General features: G+C 41.5%; 1 protein-coding gene across 1 annotated transcript in view; it reads left to right on the plus strand.

The window, feature by feature from the left end:
* Positions 1 to 26,813, plus strand: part of LOC311231772 (sphingosine kinase 1-like) — a gene marked incomplete at both ends in the record, with an annotated part of 112,802 nt that overhangs the window by 49,911 nt on the left and 36,078 nt on the right. Inside the window, one exon of the mRNA XM_084318400.1 lies at positions 13,084 to 13,233. Within this exon, the coding sequence (XP_084174526.1) occupies positions 13,084 to 13,233 (150 nt within the window). The remainder of the gene's footprint in view (positions 1 to 13,083; positions 13,234 to 26,813) is intronic.

The following is a 26,813-nucleotide window of genomic DNA, read 5'->3' on the forward strand; positions in this document are numbered from 1 at the left end:
CATACTGGCCCACATTAGTGGCCCACACACTGGCCCACACACTGGCCCACATACTGGCCCACACACCGGCCCACATACTGGCCCACACACTGGCCCACACACTGGCCCACATTAGTGGCCCACACACCGACTCACACACCGGCCCACACACTGGCCCACACACCGGCCCACATACTGGCCCACACACCGGCCCACACACTGGCCCACATTAGTGGCCCACACACCGACTCACACACTGGCCCACACACCGGCCCACACACCGGCCCACACACTGGCCCACATACTGGCCCACACACCGGCCCACACACCGGCCCACATACTGGCCCACATTAGTGGCCCACACACTGGCCCACACACTGGCCCACATACTGGCCCACACACCGGCCCACATACTGGCCCACACACTGGCCCACACACTGGCCCACATTAGTGGCCCACACACCGACTCGCACACGACTATCATTAACCACCAGCCTTCATTCCAAGAACCATTCCCGCCCAGGGTTCAACACTTCAATTGTTTGTTTCCAGCATGGTGTATTTACTGGAAAAAAACAGTGATATCTATTGATTTATTTATATATTTTTCTTATTTATGTAGATGTACTTGGATTTGTCCATGTGTCCTACTGTGGCTTTGAGCCAGACGGCCTGTCTAAGAATAGGGAGGGGGGGGGGGGGGGGGCGCACAGAGTCCAGACAAACAAGTTGATAATGTTGTCCAGGAATGTTGTGAGAGGGGGAGGGACGGACCAGAGGAAGTGGCACTAGAGACGAAGGTCCTCGTGGGACGCTCAGACGAGCAAGGTCAGAGCCTCTTCTGCCCACTGTCATGCTAGCTGATTCACCAGGACAGGGGTCCTCGAAGTACTTAAAGTGCTTGATTCTTTTTACCAAAAAAGTCCAGATCTGGAATTCCTTAAACAGCCCATTTTTTAACAAGGTGCTTAAAAAGTCCTTGACATTCAAATCAACCATTCGCATTGAATGTTTTGTTCATCCATGATCAAAAAAAAATTCTGAATCAAGAAATGTTTTTTGAATCAAGAAAAAAGAAATTTGATCAAATCTGACTAGTCGCTGTCTCGTGCGCTCCAACTGCTTTTCCTCATTTATTCTCGTGTGATGCTCTAGCTGGCAAGCAGACCAAGAATATGCTTTAAAAAACCGCATTTAAAAGTGAATTGTATCCTTCGAGTGACATCCTTGAAAATGAAAAATATTGCTTGGAAAAGTACATAAAAGTCCTTGAATTTCCTTTTGCAATATCTGTGGGAACCCTGAGTTCAGTCATTATGTTGTTGACAACGACGGACCATAGACCCCATTCATGAAGTTTCAACGCGGAGAGAAGATGCATGTAAGATGATGCCTTGATATGGAGAGACTTTTAAACATGTGAACAACACCCCTCAAGACTGATCTGGAATCTGATTTCCTCCCAAGAAAGCTTGCAGACTTCAGACGTGTGGTCTCTGTGAACGTCCGGTTCTTTCAGGTGTCGGAGTGACATGAAGAACGGACTGCACGTTCTCTCACCATAGTGGTGCCAATCGCCTGTGTGTGGCCCACGTTGTTGTTGTTTAGGGGTTGGCAGGAGAATTGTTTTAGTTATGGAAAAGTATCAGGCTGGTGATTACAGCTTGCAAGGGTGTCAAGGTTCCATGACACAGTATGCGAGTGTGTGTGGGTTAGGGATGGGCGTGATTAATTGATTACTCGTAGCTATGAGAAATCGGGAAAAAGAAAATCGAAATTATAAATTTGTATATTTTTACATTTGTTTCACATGTATGTGTACGATTATAACTGTTTGTTGGTTTCCTTAAACATATATACGTGAATGAACAAAAAAAATTAAAAAATAAATTATTTCAAAATATTATTATCCCTTTTCGAGTAATACCCGATCACTAGAGTATAGCATGCGATCAATCGATCTGGATTTTTCTTTAAAATGCCCATCCCTAGTGTGGGTGCGTGGGCTTGTGTGTTTAACCTGTTAACCTATTTTAGTGTAATCCCATAGCAGTAAAACCAGTCACTCCAGTGTGTGTGTGTGTGTGTGTGAGAACAAAACCAACCAGATTAGATCGCTTGGTGACTTCATCTCTTGAGCATCTGCACGCCTGTTACTCATTTACCTAGCAGGAAAACCTGTTTTTGGACAATTTCGTCCCTCCACACCGAAAATGTTTTGACCTTTTTTTGACAAATCTTACAGCAGACTGCATAATCAGTCACACGGTTATCAAGAGAGACAGATTGCTCAAGGGTTTTGCCGATACAGCTCCTCAAGAATAGAGTGTTCCGTTTTAACCCTGGCAGACGGATGTGTATAGAACATGGTGTTAATTGGGTGTTGTGATGGGTGGATAAGAGGTTTTACACGACTGGATTGAAATCTGACTCATGTTCCTTGTAGGCTTATGGTATAACACGGACTCTCACTTTGCCGTCAGTCTTCATTTAACTGCATGAGTAAGAGCTCCTAAAACGCAGAATGAGGGTGAAAACGTATTGAAAGTGATAGCGGTTGGTTAATCTGTTAACAGATTTTAAAATAATATAAGGTTGGGGAGGTTATGATGCCATCCCTTAGTCTCTTTCACCCCATTTAAAATGACGTATTTGCTTTTCAGACCAACCAGTTCAACAGGAATGGATGACAGTTCATCATCATCATCCTCTCCCTTCTATGATCTCACCATGACTGAATGGTGGGATCATAAATTAAATTAACATATTATGACACAGATCAGCATTTTGGTTATTTTATTAATTCATAAAACATGCAGTACCTGCTCATCCTCGCCATCGAAACCCCCCCCCCACCCATCATCATCATCTGCAGCAGCAGCAGCACGGTGAACAGCTGTGTGAGGTGTTTCACGCAGCAGGGGGAGATGTAGTGAGATATAAAGTATCCTGAGCAATTTAAATGTATCTGTTGTCTAACTCTCTTGAATGAGCTGTTAAGACAGACATACTGCACCTTGCATACCATACCATTTCTACCTTGAAAAGATACTCCTATATTTTGGCAAACCAAAATGTTTGATATTTATTAGTGGTAGACCGATATGGGGTTTTCAATGGTCTATGTCGATACCAATATTTAGAGAGCAGGGCGGCCGATGGCCGATTATAATGTCAATACCATAATAAATGTTTTGCATCTGATGATAAAAATTAGTGATGCACCGATGTGAAAATTGTGGCCGATACCGATAACCGATATTAATATTGCTGTGCTGGCCGATACCGATATTTACCGATGTCGATATCTCTGTATAGAAAACACTTTTTTATGATAATCAAATAAAGAGCTATTTTCCAAAACGCATAATTTTTTTACTTTTGTAAAAAAAAAAAAAAAAAAATTATAAATATCGGCCCTATCTTGATATCGGTCCGATACCGATGTGTAAAAAAACGGCCATATCGGCCGATATTATATCGGCGGCCGATATATCGTGCATCACTAATAAAAATACAACAAATGACACACAAAAGAAAATCTTTTATTTAGTAGCTCCCACTTTTCTATACTAATGACTCTCTATAGGGGGAACCTTTTCTAAAAGACCAGCTTTTATCTGCTGCTAAAACACCTCAGATTGGTTGTCAGTTTGACACTGATGTCGAGATCGTTCCACTGTGTGGCACCTATAAGTACAGTAAATGAACCCTTTCCCACTTTACTGTTAAAAGCAGGATGGCTCACATCTGCTACACTGGCTCTGGTGAATTTTTTTTGCACTTCGCTTACCTGAGTAAAGCATCTCTTTAAGAATATGGGGACCTCGCCATATCTGATCTTATGTACCATGGTCAATCTGGCCATGGTAACCCTGGATTCCACTGGTAGCCAGTTGATCTCTCTAATTTGGTTCCTACCTATATGGTCTCTGGGCCCCAACCCTAACATGACCCTGATCAGTAAACAGTATGTTCTGTGCTGACTGTAGTTTTGTTTTTTGGGACTTGATTAGGCCCTCATACCAAGATGTACATGTACAACTCGAAATGGCACAAAATAAGCGAGTTTGCCACCACTAGTTTTGTCTCCCCATCTAAATCTAATACCTTGCTGTCCGTGCCAAAAACGTTGTTAGTCCAGAGACCTTGTTCAATACCTTACTGGCCATGTTTCGGCCATCTTAAGTTACCTTCCATGGTCACTTAGTAGTATCCAAGGTACATGGATTCAAGTCTATTGTCCTTGGTCACTAAGCAGTATCCAAGGTACACGGATTCAAGTCTATTGTCCATGGTCACTAAGTAGTATCCAGGATACACCGATTCCCTCTCAATCCCCTCCACTCCTTTTAATCTATAGCTCGGTGTTGTTCAGTGAGGTGCACAGTGGCCATGTCCCATTGCATTCTCTCTCTCCCTCTCTTTTTCAGTATGTAGAAAACATTGCTGGTCATTACATACAGTGTGCAATTATAGTGGTATTTGAACTATTTGCCACTAATATCCCTTCCCCTTAACACTTTCCCGGCCATTAGATTAGACTCCCCCCCCCCCCCCCCCCCCCCCCCACTCTAGGACGCCAGCTTTTCATTACAACTTTTCACTGTGCATCACGTTGTTTGTAGAGCTAAATATATTTTATATTATAGCTATGTATCCATTGTCATTATCAATTGACAGTATGAACCTTCCGTTCAATATGCCATAAAGAAATAATTTTTTCATCAATACGTTCCCGTTTTATACCGTAATGAATATGAGCGTTATATGGGAATGATATGTAGGGATGGGTACCTTTCACATTTGTACCGGTACCTGTGAATCGATACCGGTACCCAACGGTACCTTTTTTCGGTACTTTAGTCTCAAGAAATTTAATTTACCTACCTCAGTCGTGAAAAAATAAATCCAAACTTCAAATAACTACAATTTCGACAGTTTTCGGCTTGCCATTGCTCCGACTGCTTTGTTGTTGAATCAAGTAAAATCCTAGGTAAGCATATATTGTGTGTGTGAACGTTGACATGAAAAGAAAAAAGTTAAAAAAAAGTAAATTTTTCTTTTTCTTTTTTGGTATCTCACTTGATTCGATACTCGGTAGTACCAACGTGTTTCGGTTCGGTACCTCAAAAGTACAGAATTCGGTACCCATCCCTAATGATATGGGATAATTCCTGCAAAGATACTTATAAGGCACTAAGCTAATAACGTTAAATCGATTGGCGTTTCGGCCCTACACAAGCTAGAGTTAAACATCTAAATGCATATGATCGGTATCATGTTCCACCATGAATGCATGAAAGTCAAGTTAGACCGTGCTCACAATAGTTGACACTGGGTGCTGCAATCCCGAAGATATAAGTAGAAAAAAGCAGGAAGCCGGACCAGCACTCTCAGGTTTCGATAATTTTAATCGCAGCCGGATACAACAAACATGTTTCAGAACAGGTGTTCCTTCTTCAGTGTTAATGACTAGCAATATTAGTTTGAAAAGATGGTGGCTATATACAAGGTGGGCAGGAAGTGACATCAAAACAGGTATGCCTGGGATTACTGGTCAACTTTGACCCTAGGAAGCACATTATAATGTGAAGTCAATTCCAAAATTACAAAAATTACCAGAAACAAAATACATCTTCACCATTGCTAATAGGGCTAAATAAATGAGCCCATTGCAATATTTGCAAACCAAAAATTCTCTTAAGATAAGAGCAGCAAAAACAGAAGAAAAAACAGAAGGAAAACATTTCCTCATTCGTAAAAACAATGATAATAATAATAATGTAATCATAATAATGATGGTAAAAGGTTAACACGTTCTCTTCATTCATTCCCCTTGGTTCAATGCAATTGAACAAATGGATATAATAACATTCACGTTGCAATAGCAGCTTATGCCTGTCACCCCCTCTAGAGGGCCTGTTGACTAGCTCGAGTCCCATATATTTCAGATCGTTGACGGCATGATTGCATTTAGAAAAATGTTGAGCTACAGATGACTTGACATCTGAATTTCTGACTGAACATTTATGTTCACTGATTCTAGATTTAAAAGCTCTAGTTGTTTTACACACATAAGAAAAATTGCACAGACATTTCAGCAGATACACAAGATTTGAGGAATTACAAGTAATACGCCCTTTAACAGGTATACGCTTGCCTGTTTTGGGTGTGTATAGAATCTATCTTTAATCATGCCTTGGCATTGTACACAGGCCTGACAGGGATGTTGGACATAAAATGTGTGGGTTTCCTTATGGGAAAATCAGTTTTGACTAAAAGATTAGAAAGGTTCGCTTGTCGTTTATAAAAATAATTAGGCGAGTGCTGAAACGCTACCCCAGTAAGGGGATCGGACTGAAAGAATGCCAATATTTATTGACAATGCTATGTATGTCTCTCGTGATGGGACTATAAGTAGAAACAAAAGATACTTTGTCAGAGTTTTTATTTTTATTTTTGTGGGAAAACAACGAGGTTCTGTCGATCGGTTTGGTTTTATTCAGGGCTTTAAGTGTCAATGCATCACTATAGTCTCTGTCATGGAAACTACCACGGAGGACTTCTGCTTGGGCAATAAATCTGTCGTCCGTGTCATAAATTCTCCTATAACGTAGGATTTGGCTGAAGGGGAGACTATTCTTTAATGCAATGATGAATGCATGAAAGGGGGGAAAATTGACGTCAAACCGCTCTTACCTGTGGCCGGTTGGATTCCAAAAAGAATTTCCCAGTTATTTGATCGCCATCTGCTAGATCATATAGTCCATTGGCTGATGCCATATTCCTTTTACAGCATAATGAATTCGGCATCACAAAGTATTCCAGGTGATCGGGTGAAGCCCTCGCTTCAGACTAACAGAAAAAGTCAGCCGAAAAAAATTTGACACCAAGTGTGCAACAGGGGAAACTGCATTCTCGAGACAGCGCCAATACCAGGATCTGGCCGCTACTGCACTTTCCGAGTCCCAATATGCCTTTTCCAGCGAAAATACAGCTCTGTGACAGTGAATAGGATATTAAAATCGAATAAAAGAAAAAACGAGTTAAACACGATACGTGATTGGCCATCAAGCTCTGGCTCCCAATCACGTATATATACGTGAATGGCCGCCATTGTGTTAATTGGCTGATATCGGTCCCTGTCTCCTGAGCTGTTCAGCCATTGTGTAGTGTGTGTGCCTGGTGCCAGTGTATGGTAGCCATTGAGCCTGCGTAGCCCAAGGTTGGGTGCTACCAGTGGTGGTGAAGGAGGCAATTTCCACCCTACATTGTGGGGAGCGCTTTGAGTGTCTAAATAAGCGCTATATAAATGTAATGAATTTTTATTAATGATTACATGTACATACAGTACACCTGTATTGTATTCTGAATGCCTCATACAGCAGGAGCTGCTTTGTGTTCAGTGTTTTTCTCAGATGTTGCTTATACAGTATTGGGTTTAGGGTTTTGTTGAGAAATCTTACGTTTCTTTTTTACATGATTATGAAAGTACAGGTTCATACCTTCAAAATAAGCCATCACTTGTACAAATCGTGCAGATACTTTTCAATCTACGAACTACTTTACCCAGGGGCCTTTGCAATATACATAACTCCTCCCCCACAACACCTTCCAGGTGAGCAGCCATTGTGGCTTTGTTATTATGATGTGAGAGTGACAGTCTTACAGTTTAACTTTAATGGAAACCCTGTGTGGGGATTTAACTCGAAGGAAGGAGAGGAACAGAGGCTTTTGTATCACACAAAAAAAACTATTTATTCAACTCACACTGTAAAAACATACAACAAAGAGCTGACGATGACAAAATAGGTGATTATTCTGTTTGAGGAAAAAGTGATCACAGCTGAACGTTAAATCAAAAACACTAGACTGAACTTATAAGTTTCAACTATAAAGACTCACACACAGAGTGGGAGAGAGAATAAATACATTTTGATGTTGCCCTCACATTTACCCTCCTATTATCCCTCTCCACTCAACACACGGACAAATCTGCAAGCGCACTGGAGTAGATGGAGAAACGATAGGAAATATAGAAGTAGATGCGTTTGTTATAGAAAACACATTTCAATAATCTAACAGTTATGCCTTTATTCAATGCATTATTCTATGCACACTGCCAGCCAGCCTTTATGCGACGGAGAGATACACTTTCAATTTTGACAGAGAAGATAATCTGTATCTGATTCAGATACAATTTAACACAAACGGTTTCATGTGTCATGTCAATTTGATGATTGCTGGAGATCATACTTTTATCTTTTATGTTGTATTGTGTTATTCTGATTGTTGGAGCATGTGATATGCAAGACACATTTTTATGTGAACGGACAAAGTTTGATCCTATCTTATTAGAGATAAACTGAACTCTTAACTTGTCTCAATTAAGTCGGTCTGTCTGTTGGTCCGTCTGTACTTTAGTCACGCCCTTTTTCCTAACTCATCAACCGTTTGTCATAGACTTGTGGGAGATGTCACTGGACACTGGTTTTTCATTGATTTAGGTTGGCCCCGTTCCTGGTATCTAGGGACATCTATGGACCTCAGGGAATGTATTCCCAGTGTCAGAAATATTGTGTCTGTTACTAGGCTTGAGTAAATTATAATGAACCAGGAGAATATGAATCGTTTTTATTTTCACTTTGACGGTGCAGTGTTTCCCCTGGGGAAAAAAATCAGCAGCGGTGCTGTGTCTCTAATGGGGTGCCCCCTCGGATTTTTTTTTTTTTTTTTTTTTTACATTTTAAAGTTAAATGCATCAATCTGGTGCACCTTGAGAGCAAAATAAAGAGGCTAGATCTATGATGAACTTTGTGCTCAAAACACAAAATCGACGAGACTGCAGTGCTTTCTCCCTGCAGCCTTTTCCTCAGGTCAGTCTTTTACATTAAGCACCCCCCACAGCCCAAATGAAATGATTTTTTTTAATAGTCTAGTTCGGCGCAGCACCGCTGCTGAATGCATATAGGGGAAACACTGCAGTGAATATAACACCATGGCCGTGCTAACATTGACCAGATGTGTAAAATTGCCACTGAGCTCATTCAGCACCTTCTTGAGATCAAGTGTACAAAATATCTAAGCAAATTAATAAAGGGCAGATGATTTATTATTTCACGCAAGACTGCTCCAAGTTTGACAGGGTAGTGTAGTTTTATGAAATTCTAAAGCCCTGGGTCTTTTCTTTCATAGGACTACACTCGTTTGACTGCGCCATTTCCTCGCGTCAATATCTGCCGGTTTCCTTACTCAATGCGCTGAGATTTGTATAAACTCATATGTATTCATATACTGTAACACTTAAAATCATTGGTAAACAAAAGTAGTGCTGAAAATATACACTTTGACTGCGGTTTTCATAGGGTTAGGGTCTTTACTCTTGGCTACATTTGGAGAAAAAAAATGCTACATTCATTAATACAGACTGTATTAGGGGTGTATCAGTTAATTCCCCCCAAAATTTTGAATACACAAATGTGGCTGGCGGAACTGATTCACTCAGCATGAATGGACTATATAGGTCAATAAAAACAATACACAAAAAAACAACATAAATTTTTTTTAATTAATTTCGATTATAATCGATTCTAACATTTTCAAATCGATGCATTTGAATCGTCACATTAGAATCGATGCATTTAGATTAATCGATGCATCATTACACCCCTAGATCGTATTGATCTATTTATGAAATTATTATCGGTCTTAACACTTTCGCGGCCACTTGGATCCGTCTAAAATCACTCTAGACGACCAGCATTTCATAATAGACTTGCATAGTCCGTGGGGCTGTTTGTAGAGCTAAATCTATACTTTATAGTATTGCTATCTGTCCATTCTCATTGTCAATTGACACCATAAACCGTCCCTTCAAAATGGCTTAAAGAAATAATTTTTTCATCAATACGTTCTCATTTTATAGCGTCTTGAATATAAGCGTTATAAGGGATTTCGGCTAGTATATTTCCTGGAAGGCGAGATACAGGCCGCTAAGCTACTAACGTTAAATCCAATGGCATTTCGGCACTACAGAAGCTACAGTTAAAACTCAAACTGCATATGATCGGTATGATGGTCCACCATGAATGCATGAAAGGGGGGGGGGGGGGGGGGGGGGGGGACGTCGTTTCTGATTATTGATTACCAATAACCGTGTTAGCCTCAGTAATAATAATAATAATAATAACTTTATTTGTATAGCACTTTTCATACAGAGGTTGCAGTTCAAAGTGCTTCACAACAGTAAAAAATACAGGCATAAGCGAGCATAAAAAGATAGACAGGTAGAATCACAGTGTTTCACATTAGGATCTAGCATCCCAATAGGCTCTCCGCTTACAGTTTTCAGTAACACAAATAGTAAAAATAGTTTAAAATGATTCAGTTTAAAAATAGTAAAATAAAAATAAAATAAAATAAAATAAAAATTATAAAATAGAACGGACATAAAAAATACAGGCATGAGCGAGCATAGCAAGATATGGCAAGTGACAACAATGCATAAAGTTTACAGACAATCCATGCTGATTGATCTGCCATAAGCAAGTGAAAGTTTACAGACAATCCATGCTGATTGATCTGCCATAAGCAAGTGAAGATTACAGTCTGTTCTAACAAACCAAACTGCCATGTATTAAAGTTTACAGACAATCCATGCTGATTGATCTGCCATAAGCATAAGATTACAGTCTGTTCTAACAAACCAAACTGCCATGTATTAAAGTTTACAGACAATCCATGCTGATTGATCTGCCATAAGCATAGTGTTTCACATTAGGATCTAGCATCCTAATAGGCTCTCTATTCAGTAATTAAAAAGTGCACTAACCGACGGACATAAAAAAAAGAAAAAAAAAAAGAAAAAAAAACAGGCATGAGCGAGCATAGCAAATAATAAGAATAGTTTAAAATGATTCAGTTTAAAAATAGTCATCAGTAAGAAGTAAAAAGTGCAATAACCGACACATGAATTTGATAGGCAGTGTAAAAGAGTAGGCAGGGTAAGAATAAATACAAGTTGTGTCAGGATATCCCTGATGTTTCCTCTTGCCACTAGGTGGTAGCAGATATCTATCAGTGAAATGCCTGAGCAAAGAGATAGGTTTTAAGCTGTCTTTTAAAGATGTCTAGCGAGTTGGCTTCCCTGATGTTTTGGGGTAGTTTGTTCCATAGTTTTGGGGCATAGTTGATAAAGGCTGCATTACCGATCCTCTTTTGACTGCTTCTGGGAGCCTCTAGTAGTCCAGCAGCTGATGATCGCAGTGTTCTTGCTGGTGTGTAATTTATTAGAGTGTTGGCGATGTAGCTAGGTCCCTGTCCATTTAGAGCTTTGTATGTAAGGAGAAGGACCTTAAAGTCAATTCTAAATGTTACAGGAAGCCAGTGTAAAGCGGCTAAGACTGGACTAATGTGCTCTCTCCTTTTGGTTCTAGTTAGCAGTCGGGCTGCAGAGTTTTGGATTAGCTGAAGCCTCTCTGTGGTTTTCTTATGGAGACCTGTGAAAAGTGCATTACAGTAGTCTAACCGGCTAGATATGAATGCATGAATTAGCTTCTCAGCATCGTTCTGATTAATAAATGGTCGTACTTTTGCTATATTTCTGAGATGGAAGAACGATGTTTTCGTCACTTTGCTAATATGAGAATTGAAGTTCAGTTCTGAATCTATGACAACCCCAAGACTAGTGACCTCAGATTTGATCCAAGGGGTTAGTCCCCCCAGGTTCTTTATTAATGTTTCTTTTTTAGTTTTGGAGCCGATAATTAGAATTTCAGTTTTGTTCTCGTTTAGTTTCAGGAAGTTCTTACTCATCCATTTATTTATTGCCAGTAAGCAGTCTGTAATGGAGCTAATCGCTGTATCATTTGGTTCAGCAGATATGTACAGTTGTGTATCATCCGCATAGCTATGGAAATCTACATTATGTTCTCTGATGATATCACCCAGCGGTAACATGTAAAGGGAGAAGAGTAAAGGACCTAAGCAACTCCCTTGTGCAACTCCATAGTTGTTGTCGTATATATCAGACATGTGATCTCCTAGTTTAACATAGAATTTCCTCCCTCTGATGTATGTTTTAAACCAGCCTAGCACATGGTCTGAGAAACCGACATGGTTTTCAAGACGATCGATTAGAATATCGTGATCGATTGTATCAAATGCTGCACTGAGATCTAACAGGATAAGGATGGAGATCTTATTCTCGTCAGAGTTTAGTCTGAGGTCACTGATTATTTTGGTGAGGGCAGTTTCAGTGCTATGATATTTTCTGAATCCTGACTGAAATTCTTCTAAGATGTTGTTTTCTTCAAGAAAGGAATTTATTTGAACTGAAACTATCTTTTCAAGTACTTTACTAATGAATGGTAGGTTGGATATTGGACGATAATTTGCCATTTCATTACTATCCAAGTTAGTAGCCACATTCGCTGATCGGGTGGATGGCTATCATAACAAGCCCTGATCAGCATGTAATTTACGTGAAAAAGATCTTACCGTGGGCCGGTTGGATCCCCCAAAGGATTTACCAGTTATCGATCGCCATCTGGTAGATCGATATGTCCATTGGCTGATGATATATTCCTTTACTGCACACTGAAATCCGTGTCCCAAAACGTATTCCAAGCTACAGGCTATAGGCATCGCTTCATGTTAGCAGAAAACTACATTGGAGATCCAGAAAAAACAAGAAAACTTCTGCCACAGGGAACACTGCATTATCGAGATAGTGCCCCTAAGAGGATCTGGCCGGTAATGCACTTTTTCGAATTCAAAGAGTAGGGTACTTCTGCAGTGCTGCTCGGTGACATCGAGTAGGTTATTACAATGGAATAAAAGCCAAAACAACCTTGCCACGGACATGGGGGACCCTGATGTAAACAAGACGAAAGTCTTTCTCTGGTCTGCATCCCCTTAACAATTGTGTGTATTGAGCTGTACTGTGTTGTACCCATTCTGCAATCTGTTAATAAAGTTTTCAATCAATCAATCAACATGTCCGTGGTTGGTCCTCAACCGTTGGATTTGAAACACGGACATCTCCGTGGTCGGGCGCCATTGTGTTAAGGGGTTAACAGAACCCTCTCTCTCTCTCTGCAGGTGTTGTGTTCAGGGAGGTGGGTCAGCCGTGCCGGCTGCTGGTGCTGGTGAACCCTCAGAGTGGGAGAGGACAGGCGCTCACTCTCTACAACACTCACATCCAGCACATGCTGCACGAGGCCGGGGTCACACACACACTGGTGATCACAGGTCAGTCACACACACACACACACACACTGGTGATCACAGGTCAGTCACACACACACACACACACACACACACACACACTGGTGATCACAGGTCAGTCACACACACACACACACACACTGGTGATCACAGGTCAGTCACACACACACACACACACACACACACACACACACTGGTGATCACAGGTCAGTCACACACACACACACACACACACTGGTGATCACAGGTCACACACACACACACACACACACACACACACACACACACACACACACACTAGTGAACACAGGTCAGTCACACACACACACACACACACACTGGTGATCACAGGTCAGTCACACACACACACACACACACTGGTGATCACAGGTCAGACACACACACACACACACACACACACACACACACACACTGGTGATCACAGGTCAGTCACACACACACACACACACTGGTGATCACCGGTCAGTCACACACACACACACACTGGTGATCACAGGTCAGTCACACACACACACATACACTGGTGATCACAGGTCAGTCACACACACACACACACACACTGGTTATCACAGGTCAGTCTAACACACACACACACTGGTGATCACAGGTCAGTCACACACACACACACTGGTGATCACAGGTCAGTAACACACATACACACACACACACTGGTGATCACAGGTCAGTAACACACACACACACACACACACACACACACACACACACACACACACACACACACTGGTGATCACAGGTCAGTAACACACACACACACACACACACACACACTGGTTATCACTAGGGATGCACCGATATGAAAATTGGCCGCCGATACCGATACCGATTGTTCAACTAACACTATCGGCCGATACCGATACCGATACCGATATTTGTATATAAGTATTTGTAAATTTTTTTTTTTTTTTAATGAAACTACTGTATATTTGTATGTTTGTATTTGTAGGCCTCTTTACTTACTTAAAAAAAGGAAACATCAAGAAATATGTTTATGGTATCACTATCTCTCTCCCAGTATCGTCTTGCGGCCTGCAGAGGGATACTATTTTCTCAACCAGAGCTTTCAACCAATGCAATGGAACCATTCTTGCGGCCTGCAGCAGGATACTATTCTCTCAACCAGAGCTTTCAACCAATGCAATGGAACCATTTTGATTGACAGTCGATTCGGCCAATTACGCCACACCGGTGACCGCTAGCACCCACCTCCTGCTGTCCTTACCACCAATCGGCAAGCGTTTATAAATTTTTCTACTTCCGGGCATTCTGTTTGCGAGAGCAGAACACACTTAGCTACGTTAGCTGCCCGGCCCGCCGACCGGCGCTCCACGCATGACCAAATGAGACATAATGATTTTACTGCAACAAATGTTATAATAAAACAAAGCCTTTCTATACATTTGTCTGGTTGAAAACTTTATTAACAGATTGCAGAATGTGTAGTTGGGTACGGAATGAGCAACGGAATGGAACCGAGCTATGAACGTACTAACGGAGTAATGCCTTGTTTACTGCTATCTTCGGGTAAATAATATGCTTGTTATTGAACGTGTAACACTTCATTTTAACAGCAGATACTTTCTTAAATGCCATCTTCCCGAGAGAGGGTGTTGACAGGGAGTTGTGTTATTAATAGCATTGAACAGCTAACCGAAAGCTAGCGTTAACTATTGTTAAAGGTTTAGCCATAACGTTACCTTGGCTAAAGTTGCGGCTATTCATAATGCAGCAATAATGACTGCAGACCTGCAAGCAAAGTACAGCAAGTTGACAAAGGAGTATTCCAACGCAAATCACATTTTCACCAGTAACGTTAGTCTTGCATCTAATAGCTAATAACGTAGCTACGTTAGCTGCCCGGCCCGCCGACCGGCGCTCCACGCATGACCAAATGAGACATAATGATTTTACTGCAACAAATGTTATAATAAAACAAAGCCTTTCTATACATTTGTCTGGTTGAAAACTTTATTAACAGATTGCAGAATGTGTAGTTGGGTACGGAATGAGCAACGGAATGGAACCGAGCTAATGAACGGACTCGGAGTAATGCCTTGCTGCTATGGGTAATAATAATATGCTGATGTTATTGTCCGTGTAACACTAACTATATAACGCTAATGCCACAAAACGAATGCCTTGTTAATCATAAGTAGTTACTTTGATGCAGTAGATTGTGTGTGTGTGTGGGGGACGGCGGGCGTTGTGCAGGTAGATCGCGCGAGTGAACTTTTTTTTTTTGCCTTTTGATGCTACACAAATTGATGGGTATTTATCGGCGACTGCTATCGGCACATTTGAGCTTATCGGCCGATAGCAGTCAACAAGGCACTTATCGGCCGATACCGATACCCGACCGATATATCGGTGCACCCCTAGTTATCACAGGTCAGTAACACACACACACACACACACACACACACACACACACACACACACACACACACTGGTTATCACAGGTCAGTCTAACACACACACACAGACACAGACACACACACACACACACACCAGGGTTTCCGTTAGAAAAAATTGTTGCCGGTCTCCGTGACCTGCAAGATTTCAATCTACCGGACAAATGAGATTAATTCCGGTCATAGTTTATTGAGCTTTAAAACAATTGATAGGCAGGCTATATAAAGAATGTCATCCTCAAGGCATGTAGATTTATAATAGTATTACTTAAAACTAGGCTACTTTTGCGTATACAGTCATTAATATATTCCAAATAAAATAAGTCCCTCGATACTCCGTGCTGCTGCTGACTTGAAATAAAATAGACCGCGTATGTGGGCAGTCGGTCCGACACTAAACAGCAGTCTGTTATAATCACATTTTTATGAGCTAACGAATTCCGTTATATTGGACATTTGTATTAATTATATCAAGCGAAGAACTGAGAAAGCAGAGAGACGGCAACATTATCGTGGTTTGCGTGACGACTCTCCACCTCGCAACGACTTATTTGCAAAGAGTATGGCGCTGCAGAGCAGCTGATTCAGCTGTTATTGGCTCTTTTCTGGGAACCGCACAGCAGCGCCCCCCACCCAACATTGGCTGAAAATGGCTGAATTGGAGTACTGCTGGAATACTGCATTGTGCTGCTGTTGCTATGGCTCTGCAGCTTCACAAAAGTTCGCACACCCAGCACTAAGCTCTCGCTGACAACGTCGTTGTCATTATTAGAAGCAACGAGGAAACAAATGTAATGATCGTTTCGTTCATCGCATAGGCTATTTAATTTTAGCCTATTTTAATACAATTCAAATAATCAAATTGTGCTTAGACTCAGGGAATTATTTTCACCGGACATTAAGACCGGAGAGATTAAATATGTCGGACTTCAACAGATTTTGCCGGTCAAATACCGGTAATTACCGGCTAACGGAAACGCTGACACACACACACTGGTTATCACAGGTCAGTAACACACACACACACACACACACACACACTGGTTATCACAGGTCAGTAACACACACACACACACACACACACACACACACACACACACACACTGGTTATCACAGGTCAGTCTAACACACACACACAGACACAGACACACACACACACACACACACACACTGGTTATCACTGGTCAGTCTAACACACACACACACTGGTTATCACTGGTCAGTCTAACACACACACACACACACACACACACACACACACACACACACACACACACTAGTTATCACTGGTCATTCTAACACACAGGCATACATGCAAATTCCACACAAATCCAAGCATTTAGTAAAACCACACAGGTTAACTGTATGCATGTAAACACGTACAGTATATTAGTACATTCACTGATCATAATAGACGTGTGCATTCACACACAGCAGCAAATAAACACGTAAACACATACAGCTGTGTTTTGTAAACAAGCCTCTGTTGATCCTTCCGGGGTAGGATCAACAGACACTCTCACACACTGACCAATCCCACGGGCTGATCCATCTCCTGAGCTCAAAGTAGCTAATGCCCATCAAATCTAATCAAATTTATTTGTAAGGCCCGACAACACACGTTAACCTTCTGTATTGTAGCAGTGAAAGGGTTAACCATTTTAGTGTGGTAGTGAAGGGGTTAAACAAGTCAAGAAGAAACATCACAATAAATCAAGAACGAAACAAAAAAACACCATGAAATCCAAAATGTAAAATAAATAAATGCAACACTCCCAGACATACCCAACACGAAGATGAGGAAAAACTCACTAAAAACCTAGCAATAGGAAAAAAGCGCAATAGGAAAAAAGCACCATAGGCAATGTGGAGGGGAGAAACCTTAGAAGGGCCGTTCAAGGGGGGATCTCCCTTCTTAGATGTCAGTGATAGTAGTGTTGCTATAAAACAGGCGAAATAGTTGGTAAGTATGTACATACGTGTAATGAAACACAATATGGACATGCAATAGCAACTGCGGTACATGAGAACATTTTGAAAGATGCAGAAATGCATAGCACACACACAAAATTACACACAAATACATACGCACACAAATTGGTGCCAGGATGGTTTGAGTGTTTGGGTCCATGTAGCACAAGCTAGCCTCAACTTGCGTGTCCATCCGTATCAATGGTCTATGAACGCTACGCAAAGTAGGCGACATGGTTGTTGGCACAATTTGGAAATACACAAACCAACAAATGTGTTGTGGTAATATTACTCCAGTCCATAGAATCCTTGTTTGTTTTCCTGGCTCACACACACACACACACATTTGAATATCTTTTTATTTGTGTTCACATTTTAGATAAGATTCCTTGAACAACAAACAATAATAGATGCCAAAACTAATCTTGGAATCTAGTCTGAGGATTTTGCCAATGCCTTAGCTTTTGGCTTGGCCTGCCATCTGTAGACATTACCTAGGCTTCCAAATATAAATACCAGCTATTTACATTTGTACTCGAGCTGTGTAACAGCATCCTTGAGCAGTTGGTACTTTAACCCTTTCACTACCACACTACCAAATGGTTAACTCCTTCACTGTGACGATACAGAAGGTTAACCCTTTTCACTGCCACACGACAAAGGGTTAACCCTTTCACAACCACACTACAGAAGGTTAACCCTTTCACTACCACACTACATACGGTTAACCCTTTCACTACCACACTACAGGCGGTAGTGTGTGAGCACCTTCCCTCACACTGCGGTGGTGTTATGCTGGCCAGCAGCAGCTCTCCATCACTGGTGTTTCCCCGTCTCAGTCATTATGCTGATCAAACGCTAGTATTGACCCACATGCAGGGGCTGAGGTGTTATGTAATGCATATGTTGGCAGATATACACACAGACACATGCACGCAAACACACACACAATTATAGTACACGCGCAGCCGTGCACATATACATAAACACATGTGCGTTCCCGTGATTTGATTTGATGTAACATTATTTCGAGGAAGCCTCCCGTGTCTTGTCATTTGGAATCTGTATGTCTGTCTCTCTCTCTCTCTCTCTCTCTCTCTCTCTCTCCTCTCTTTTTCTTCTCTCTCTGCTGTTAAATCATGGTACTGTCAGGTAGCAGAGGAGAAATGCGTCTTTCATCTCAGAGGGAGGGAGGGAGAAAAGTAAAGAACTTCTCTTAAATCATGTGTGCTGTTGGTAGAATGCTGAATAGTATGAATCTAGATGAATAAATCCCTTTCTATTCCCTTTCTGACATCTTTTAAATCGGCCCTCAAAACCCACCTTTTCAATCTTGCTTTTGACCTCTAATTCTGTCATGTATTATTTTTTGTTCCGTTTTTGTTTTGCCATAGTTTTGTTTCTTCTACCCATGTAAAGTGTCTTTGACCATCTGGAAAAGCGCTATATAAAATAGATGTATTATTATTATTCCAGGAAAGTTAATCCCTGGTATGACATAAGAATAAATGTAATACCCCCCAGTCTACATGAAAGGGCATATATCCCATTTAAAATTTCACAGTAATAGATGATTGTATGGTGGTCCGTGTCTTGTAGCAGTGCCTCACTCAGTGGTCAGTAGCACAAACTCATTAACCCTTTCACTGCCACACGACAGAAGGTTAACCCTTTACTATCACACTACTGACGGTCGGGTTAACCGGCTGTTGTGTGGCAGTGAAATGGCTGTTAACCGTTTTGGTAGTGCGGCAGTGAATGGGTTAAAGAACTGAGCAGCACTTCTGCATACAGACAGTTCATACAGTCGGTCCATACCGGATTTTATGGTATTTTGGCTAGGGCCATTTACAGTGGTAATCCATATGATTAATCCATTGATAACACATTTTGCAGATTTCTTTGCCATAATCCTATTGTTCTAAGATAAAATATTCCTTTATTAATCCCCATGGGGAAATGTGGGCATCATATCGGCATGGGGAGGAGAGGTACAGGTATGGGCAGGGTAATGGAAGAAAGACATAGATATAGATGATACAATTGAATCTGAATATAAAATATCAGAATATTAAACAGTATAAAGTAAACAATGGTGCAGATGAGGATATGTATGCCCCATCAGTTTGTTTGTTTGTTTATTTACACATATAAAAACAGTTACATATATAATACAATATAGTCCACAAGGGATGTGTAGGAGAATTGCCTAAAAACCCTCAAGGGGCTTGCATGTGGCATTCACCAGGAAGCAAAATTACATTATATCAAGATAAATATAAAATATAAAATAAAATCCCCCCCCCCCCCCCCCCCCCCCCCCCCTAAACAAACAAACACACACAAGCAGGCCTACATAGACACCGAAGTAGGCACCCCATGCCATACGATTTCTGGTATAGAGAAAACAATCAATGACAGGAAGAATATATAATAAAACGAAAATACAATAACAAAATACATCAAGCCATCAGACCACAGTTTGTAAAGGAAGTCCATATGGGAAATATTGGTGATCTAGGAGATGAGATTTCAGTGCTCTTTTGAATTTCAGAAAAGAAAATTCCAAAATATGTGGAGGCAAAGAGTTCCACAACTTTGACCCTCGGTAGAGCAAACAAAACTGAGATTGGGAAGTGCGGGAAAAGGGTGGTCTAAGCAAACAGGAACTACGTGTGGGGTAATTATGAATTTGGTGATTGTGGGCAAACATGTCATGAAAAAAAGGGGGAAGGGCTCTGTTTAAAGAACTATGCACAAATAAACCAGTCTGAAGATGATTCACTTGATAAACACTGAGTATACCTAACTTATGGAATAGAGGCTGAGAAGAATATTATATAAATATAATAAATATATATATGTGAGCCTTCATATTGGTAGCATGTTTCTATTAGCCGAGGCCTCTGGTATGTAGAAGCTAACAAGAGCAGACAGGCTCATTATTGGATCCTTGGCTGTGTGGAAGCTGTGGGCACTGCCAGGGGTGGTGGAGGATGAAGGATGACTGCATCACTGTCTGGGTGTGTGTATAATGTACACATGTGTGCGTGCATGCATTCGTTTGTGTGTATGGATTTGCGTGCGTGTGTGTATGTATGTGTGTGTGTGTGTGTGGCATGAGAGATGACACGGAAAATCCTCGCAGGCCCTCTCTCTCCCTGCTTAGGCGGCCTAGAAGATGCCTGTCGGACAGAATTAAATGACGGCTACATGGTCATCTTCTGGTCCTCTCTGGCTCCTCGTTACTGAATGTGAATTACTAGCACTTATCAGGGATTACATTCCATCACAGATTTTATTTAATCTATTTTCAAAACTTTCTTTCTTTCTTTTTTCGTTATTAGCCTGCCTACTACACCCTAGTCCTTAAAACAGACCGTTGTAATTGGTAATAATTATCTATGCTAATGCAAGGCAAAAATACATGGCCACTAGATGCTACAGTAAGAACAGTAAGAGACCACTCTTCAATCCAATCCACTTTATTTATAAAGCACATTTAAAAACATCAAAGTTGACAAGTGCTGTACAAGTCCACAACATAAGATAAAACATAAAAGCATAAAAATGGAATAAAAGCTCACAATAAAAACAAGTACAATATGTCACATTAAAAGGCAGGTCTCTCAAAAACTGTTTAAAACACACAAACCCAGAGCAAATAGATGTGTCTTGAGGCGTGATTTGACACACGCAGAGTGGGGGCCTGCCTAACATGCAGTGGCAAATCATTCCAGAGCTTTGGGGCTGCCACAGCGAAAGCACGGTCCCCCCTAAGCTTCAGCCTGGACTTTGGAACAACCAGGAGGAGCTGATCAGAGGACCTGAGGGACCTTGAGGGAACATAAGGTTCCAGCAGGTCCGAGAGGCTGTTGAAGAAGAAGAAAAAGAAGGTCACAGAGAAACAGGGCAAGCAACTCCTTGTGGCAACTGAGACGCACCCTTATAGACCAGGGGTTTCTGTGGCAGGATGTTACCAATGACATAATTCTCCCACAAAGGAGTTTTAGGAAGTGCCCATAATACGCTGTGGTTGGCCCTACAGCTTATGCCCCTTGGTTGTAAAATACCTCCAGGTTGGGATAATTTTCCATTGGCCTGAAAATACGGGATGCGTTTAACCCTTTCACTACCACACTACAGAAGGTTAACCTTTCACTACCACACTACAGACTGTTAACCATCTGTAGTGTGGTTGTGAAGGGGTTAACCTTCTGTAGTGTGGTTGTGAAAGGGTTAACCCTTTGTCATGTGGCAGTGAAGTAGTTAACCTTCTGTATTGTTGCAGTGAAAGGGTTAACCATTTGGTAGTGTGGTAGTGAAAGGGTTAACCTTCTGTAGTGTGGTTGTGAAAGGGTTAACCTTCTGTATTGTTGCAGTGAAATGGTTAACCCTTTGGTAGTGTGGTAGTGAAAGGGTTAACTTTCTGTAGTGTGGTTGTGAAAGGGTTAACCATTTGTCATGTGGCAGTGAACGGGTTAACCTTCTGCATTGTTGCCGTGAAAGGGTTAACACTTTGGTAGTGTGGCAGTGAAAACCTTCTGTTGTGTGGTAGTGAAAGGGTTAAACTAGTGGTTATGGTTCAAGCGAGGCCGAGGGCTGAGGGTGGCTCAAGGCCACTGGCCACTAACCATATACTGTAGGTAAAACTCACTGGTTAGGCTAAGCTACAGTGGTACATTCTAGTCTGTCTGCCTCTATGGTGAGACACAGTTTTAGTATAGCCAGAGGGAAAATGTAAATGCTAAGTATGCTTCTTATTTAACTAAGAGAAGGGATTATGCATTGCATTTGTATTTATCTCTGCTTATGAAACCCTATTATCCCTATTATCGCTGCTCTTTGATTGCTTTTAAATACAGAACATAATGGTACTAGCATACTAGGTCACAGGAATACTTTAGAATAGATACACCATGTGTAAAGATTCAGCTTGGCAAAATGTTTTTAAAATGTTACGCCCCGTACAAATGGAAGGAAATACAGAAAACCTTGAAATGAGAACATTTCATTCTGTTATAAAGTTTTGAACTGATATTTTAGATGTTGCTTGTACTTGTTTAATTTTATATACATATTTTGTTAATGCTCGACGGATTCTTTGGCCTGAACTGTACCCATATGTTTTTATATATACTGTAAACGGGTCCAGAGTAATATGCATTTAGCATAAAAAAATCAAAGTAGCCTATATGAAGCAAAATAATAACTGTTGACTATTATTTTGAATTTTTTTTAATTTACATTTTTAGCGTTTTTACAGATCAGACATGACCGACGGAGAGCAGAGAGGAAGGTCGGGAGAAGATATGGGGGGAAAGACATGCGGCAAATGTAAACTTCTGATTACACAATTTATTTTACCCTTTTTATTAAGCCATGTTAAAGCAATGATACCAACAAAAATGTACTAAGGGAGGTTATTCTAAGGTATCACAGTATAGGGAGGTGTAGTCTGACGTCACTTTAGTTTCCTGCGCGGTCCACCCGTATAGGGATTTATCATTGGGAACATTTATTATCGGCTAATTCTGCTTCATGAACATTGGCAAGCTTTCCATTTCTTGTCTGAAGTATAGTAAGTATTAACAATTCAAAGTGCCCTCTAACTGTATTAACTCTCTCTCACACGCACGCACGCACGCACGCACGCACACACACACACACATGGCTGGAGTGCTGTTGAGCTGTCATCACCTGCTTTATTTTTTGGGAGAGTACTTGCACTGAACACAGCGGGACTCTGTGTAGCTACTTAAAAGAAGTCATGTCAGAGTCTGTACTAGAGCAGCAGAGAGGGAGGTGGACCTGCAGATGCTTTTTGTAGAACAGAGAGTAAGTTCTGGAGAGTGAGGTCTGAAGAGTGAGGTCTGGAGGAGTGTTTTGTCCAGGGATTGTGTTTTTGTCCAGTGTTTGTTACAATACTTAAGTGGGACAGCAAAGGCCCTCTCTCCACACACACACACACACACGCACACGCACACGCACACACACACACAAGCTTCTGACCAGAGTTACACTCTAATGTGCCTAATGACTGCTTCTAGCCAGAGGGTGAAACTGAACTGGATAACATATCTCTACGTATCTCTTCTCTTTTTTCCTTTCTTTTAGAATAGACTTTTAATTGTCATTGCACACAAGTATACAACGAAATTTCAGGGGAGCTCCCACAGACCGTAGTACAATATACATACATGTAACACATAACAATGTACATATAACAGAATATTTTAAATAATAAAGTGCATGATGAGCGGTAACATAGTGGTTATCAAGTCCGGGTAAAGTGCATGTGCACGTGAGGGGACAGTCAATGAGAGTTTAACAGTCTGACTGCTTGGGGGAAAAAGCTGTTCATAAATCTTGAACTCTTGGCATGTATGGACCGGTATCTTCTCCCTGAGGGAAGGAGCTGAAAGAGGCGATGTGCTGGGTGAGACTGGTCCTTGATAATACTTGGAGCGGTGGAGGCAGCGGGAGGTGAAGACGGAGGTGATGTTTGGTAGAGGAGTCCCGATGATCCTGCCTGCCGCCTTCACCACCCTCTCTAGAGCCTCTTGCTCTGCCTTTGTGCAGCTGGAGAACCACACAGACACACCGTAGGTCAGCACACTCTCAACCGCACAATGATAAAAGTTGACAAGGAGATTTCGTGGCAGGCCAGCCTGCTTCAGCTTCCTTAGGTAGTATAGGCGTTGCTGAGCTTTTCCGATCACTGAGGCGGTGTTGGTGCTCCAGGACAGGGTCTCACTCACACTGAGACCCAGGAACTTGAACTCAGTGACCCTCTCCACTACCTCGTTGTTGATGAGCAGAGGGGAGTGGTCAGGCCTTGATCTTCTGAAATCCACTATGATCTCTCTTGTTTTCTTTGTTGAGCGCCAGGTTGTTGTTGTCACACCAGGCTGTAAGGTCTTCCACCTCCCTCCTGTAGGCAGACTCATTGTTGTTTGTTATGAGACCCACAACTGTGGTATCGTCTGTGAACTTGATGATGTAATCTTTTCTCTTCTCCTCCTCTCACCTTTCCTATGTCTCCCTGATTGATTGATTGAAAACTTTATTAACAGATTGCAGAATGGGTACAGTACAGCTCAATACACACAATTGTTAAGGGGATGCAGACCAGAGAAAGACTTTCGTCTAGTTTACATCAGGGTCCCCCATTTTCAATTAATCAGGACATACAGTATATGACATACATGACATACAGATAGACAGTACTGCTACATCTATACATTTATGACATACCAGATTTGCAAATACAGTACTGTTTGTGATACAAAAAGAGTCCAGAAAAGAGGGTATATACATTTGACGTCAAAACTGTACATTGGGGGAGGTTGGGCAGGTGGGGTTGGGGGGGTGGGAGGGCTGTACATTGGAGGTGGTTGGGTGGGTGGGGGGGGGGGGGGGGCGGGTTGGGTAGGAGGGGTGGGTGGGGAACACTGTACAACTGTACAAGCAAAACTGTACATTGGAATATTGACAACCATACTTGGTCATTTACTGTACATTGGAGGGGGTTGGGTTAGGACATTTACAGGGGCCAGTTTCGAATTGTAGTCTCCCTTAGGTGTTCTTTGAGAGTGGTTTTGAAAGTGGGTAGTGATTCACATTCCTTTACAGCTTTGGGTAGGGCGTTCCACCCTCCCTCTCCTCTCTTCACCTCTCTTCTCCTCTCTTGTTCAAACACTGTCCCCCATAAAGAATCGCTGAAAGCACCATATACTGTCCCTCCTCCTAACTCGCTCTCTTCCCTCCTGGAGTCACTCTGTTTTTACACCATTAATCTAAACCATAAAAGGCGCTGAATGATAATAAAACGCTTCGAAACTGTCCTCATCTCTGCCGTATCTCTACACTCTGTAGTTTTTACACCATCCTCCATCTGTGCCGTATCTCTACACTATGTAGTTTTTACACCATCCTCCATCTGTGCCGTATCTCTACACTATGTAGTTTTTACACCATCCCCCATCACTGCCGTATCTCTACACTCTGTAGTTTTTACACCATCCTCCATCTCTGCCGTGATGTTTTACTGTAGTTTTACCGTCTTGCTGCTGATTGCAGCCCTTCAATCCTCTTAGTTGACAGGCTCTGCATATATAGTAGGTAAAGGAGATGTGAGCAGACTGATAAAGGAGGAATTGATTTCTCTTCTGCGGGACAGAAGGGAGGGGAAAGTAAGGAGAGAGGGCTAGTAATCGGATGCCTCCCTTGAGGGCTCCGTCTGTGTGTCTGTCTGTGTGTCTGTGTGTGTGAAAGGGATAACACTGCTGCCCTGTGCTGTTGTGTGCGAAGACATGGACACAACAGTGTCAAAGGGCAAGAGGAGCGTACTACACATGCTCAGATTGCGCTGGTGGAGTCTTGGGAATGGAATGGAAATGCGGACACATTATAACTGCATGTGTTATACCCCATCTCGTTAATTTACCCTTCTTGGTACTGATGCGTAGCCGTTCACTTGTGTTAAAACTAAGGCTGAGACTATATGCCATTTGGAAGAATCTATAAATCGGGACAAAATTATCGATAAATATCGTTTTATTATTTGTTTCGTTTTTGCATGTGTAAAAATAATAATACTTTAAAAAAGTTTTAAATACTTATTTCACAAAAAAATATATATGTAGTATATATTTAACGTTAGTTTGTGTGTGTGTCACGTGCACTCACTGTAGTTTTTGCGATGCTGTAGTTGGCCCATGACACACACACACACGAATTAACGTTAAATAATTTGTATTTTCTTTTTTAACTCATTGGACGCCACTGACTTGAGCATCATTTGTTCCTACCACGCCAACGCTATAAAAGATAGGAATAAGTGGCAGTGTTTGCAGGGCTATATCTATATTCTATATTATAGCTATGGATACAATACTATGGCCCATTTGACATCAACTATCTATTGTTCAATATGTGAAAAATAATAAATTTTTTCATCAATACGTTCACGTGTTATACCGTGGTGAATATAAGTATAGTTTTAGAGTGATCCTGTCTAATCCCAGAAAACGACGATATGCAGCAAAACGTGAATTTCACTAAAAGCGTTGCCGTTTCTCGCCTGGACATGCTACTATTTCCAAATCAAATGTATATAATAGGTATTATGTTTCATCATGAATGCATGAAAGGGGGGGGGTAGTTTTTTGATGCTTTGAT

This window comes from Notolepis coatsorum (assembly GCF_963971535.1).
Source record: "Notolepis coatsorum genome assembly, chromosome: 7".
Classification (NCBI taxonomy): domain Eukaryota; kingdom Metazoa; phylum Chordata; class Actinopteri; order Aulopiformes; family Paralepididae; genus Notolepis; species Notolepis coatsorum.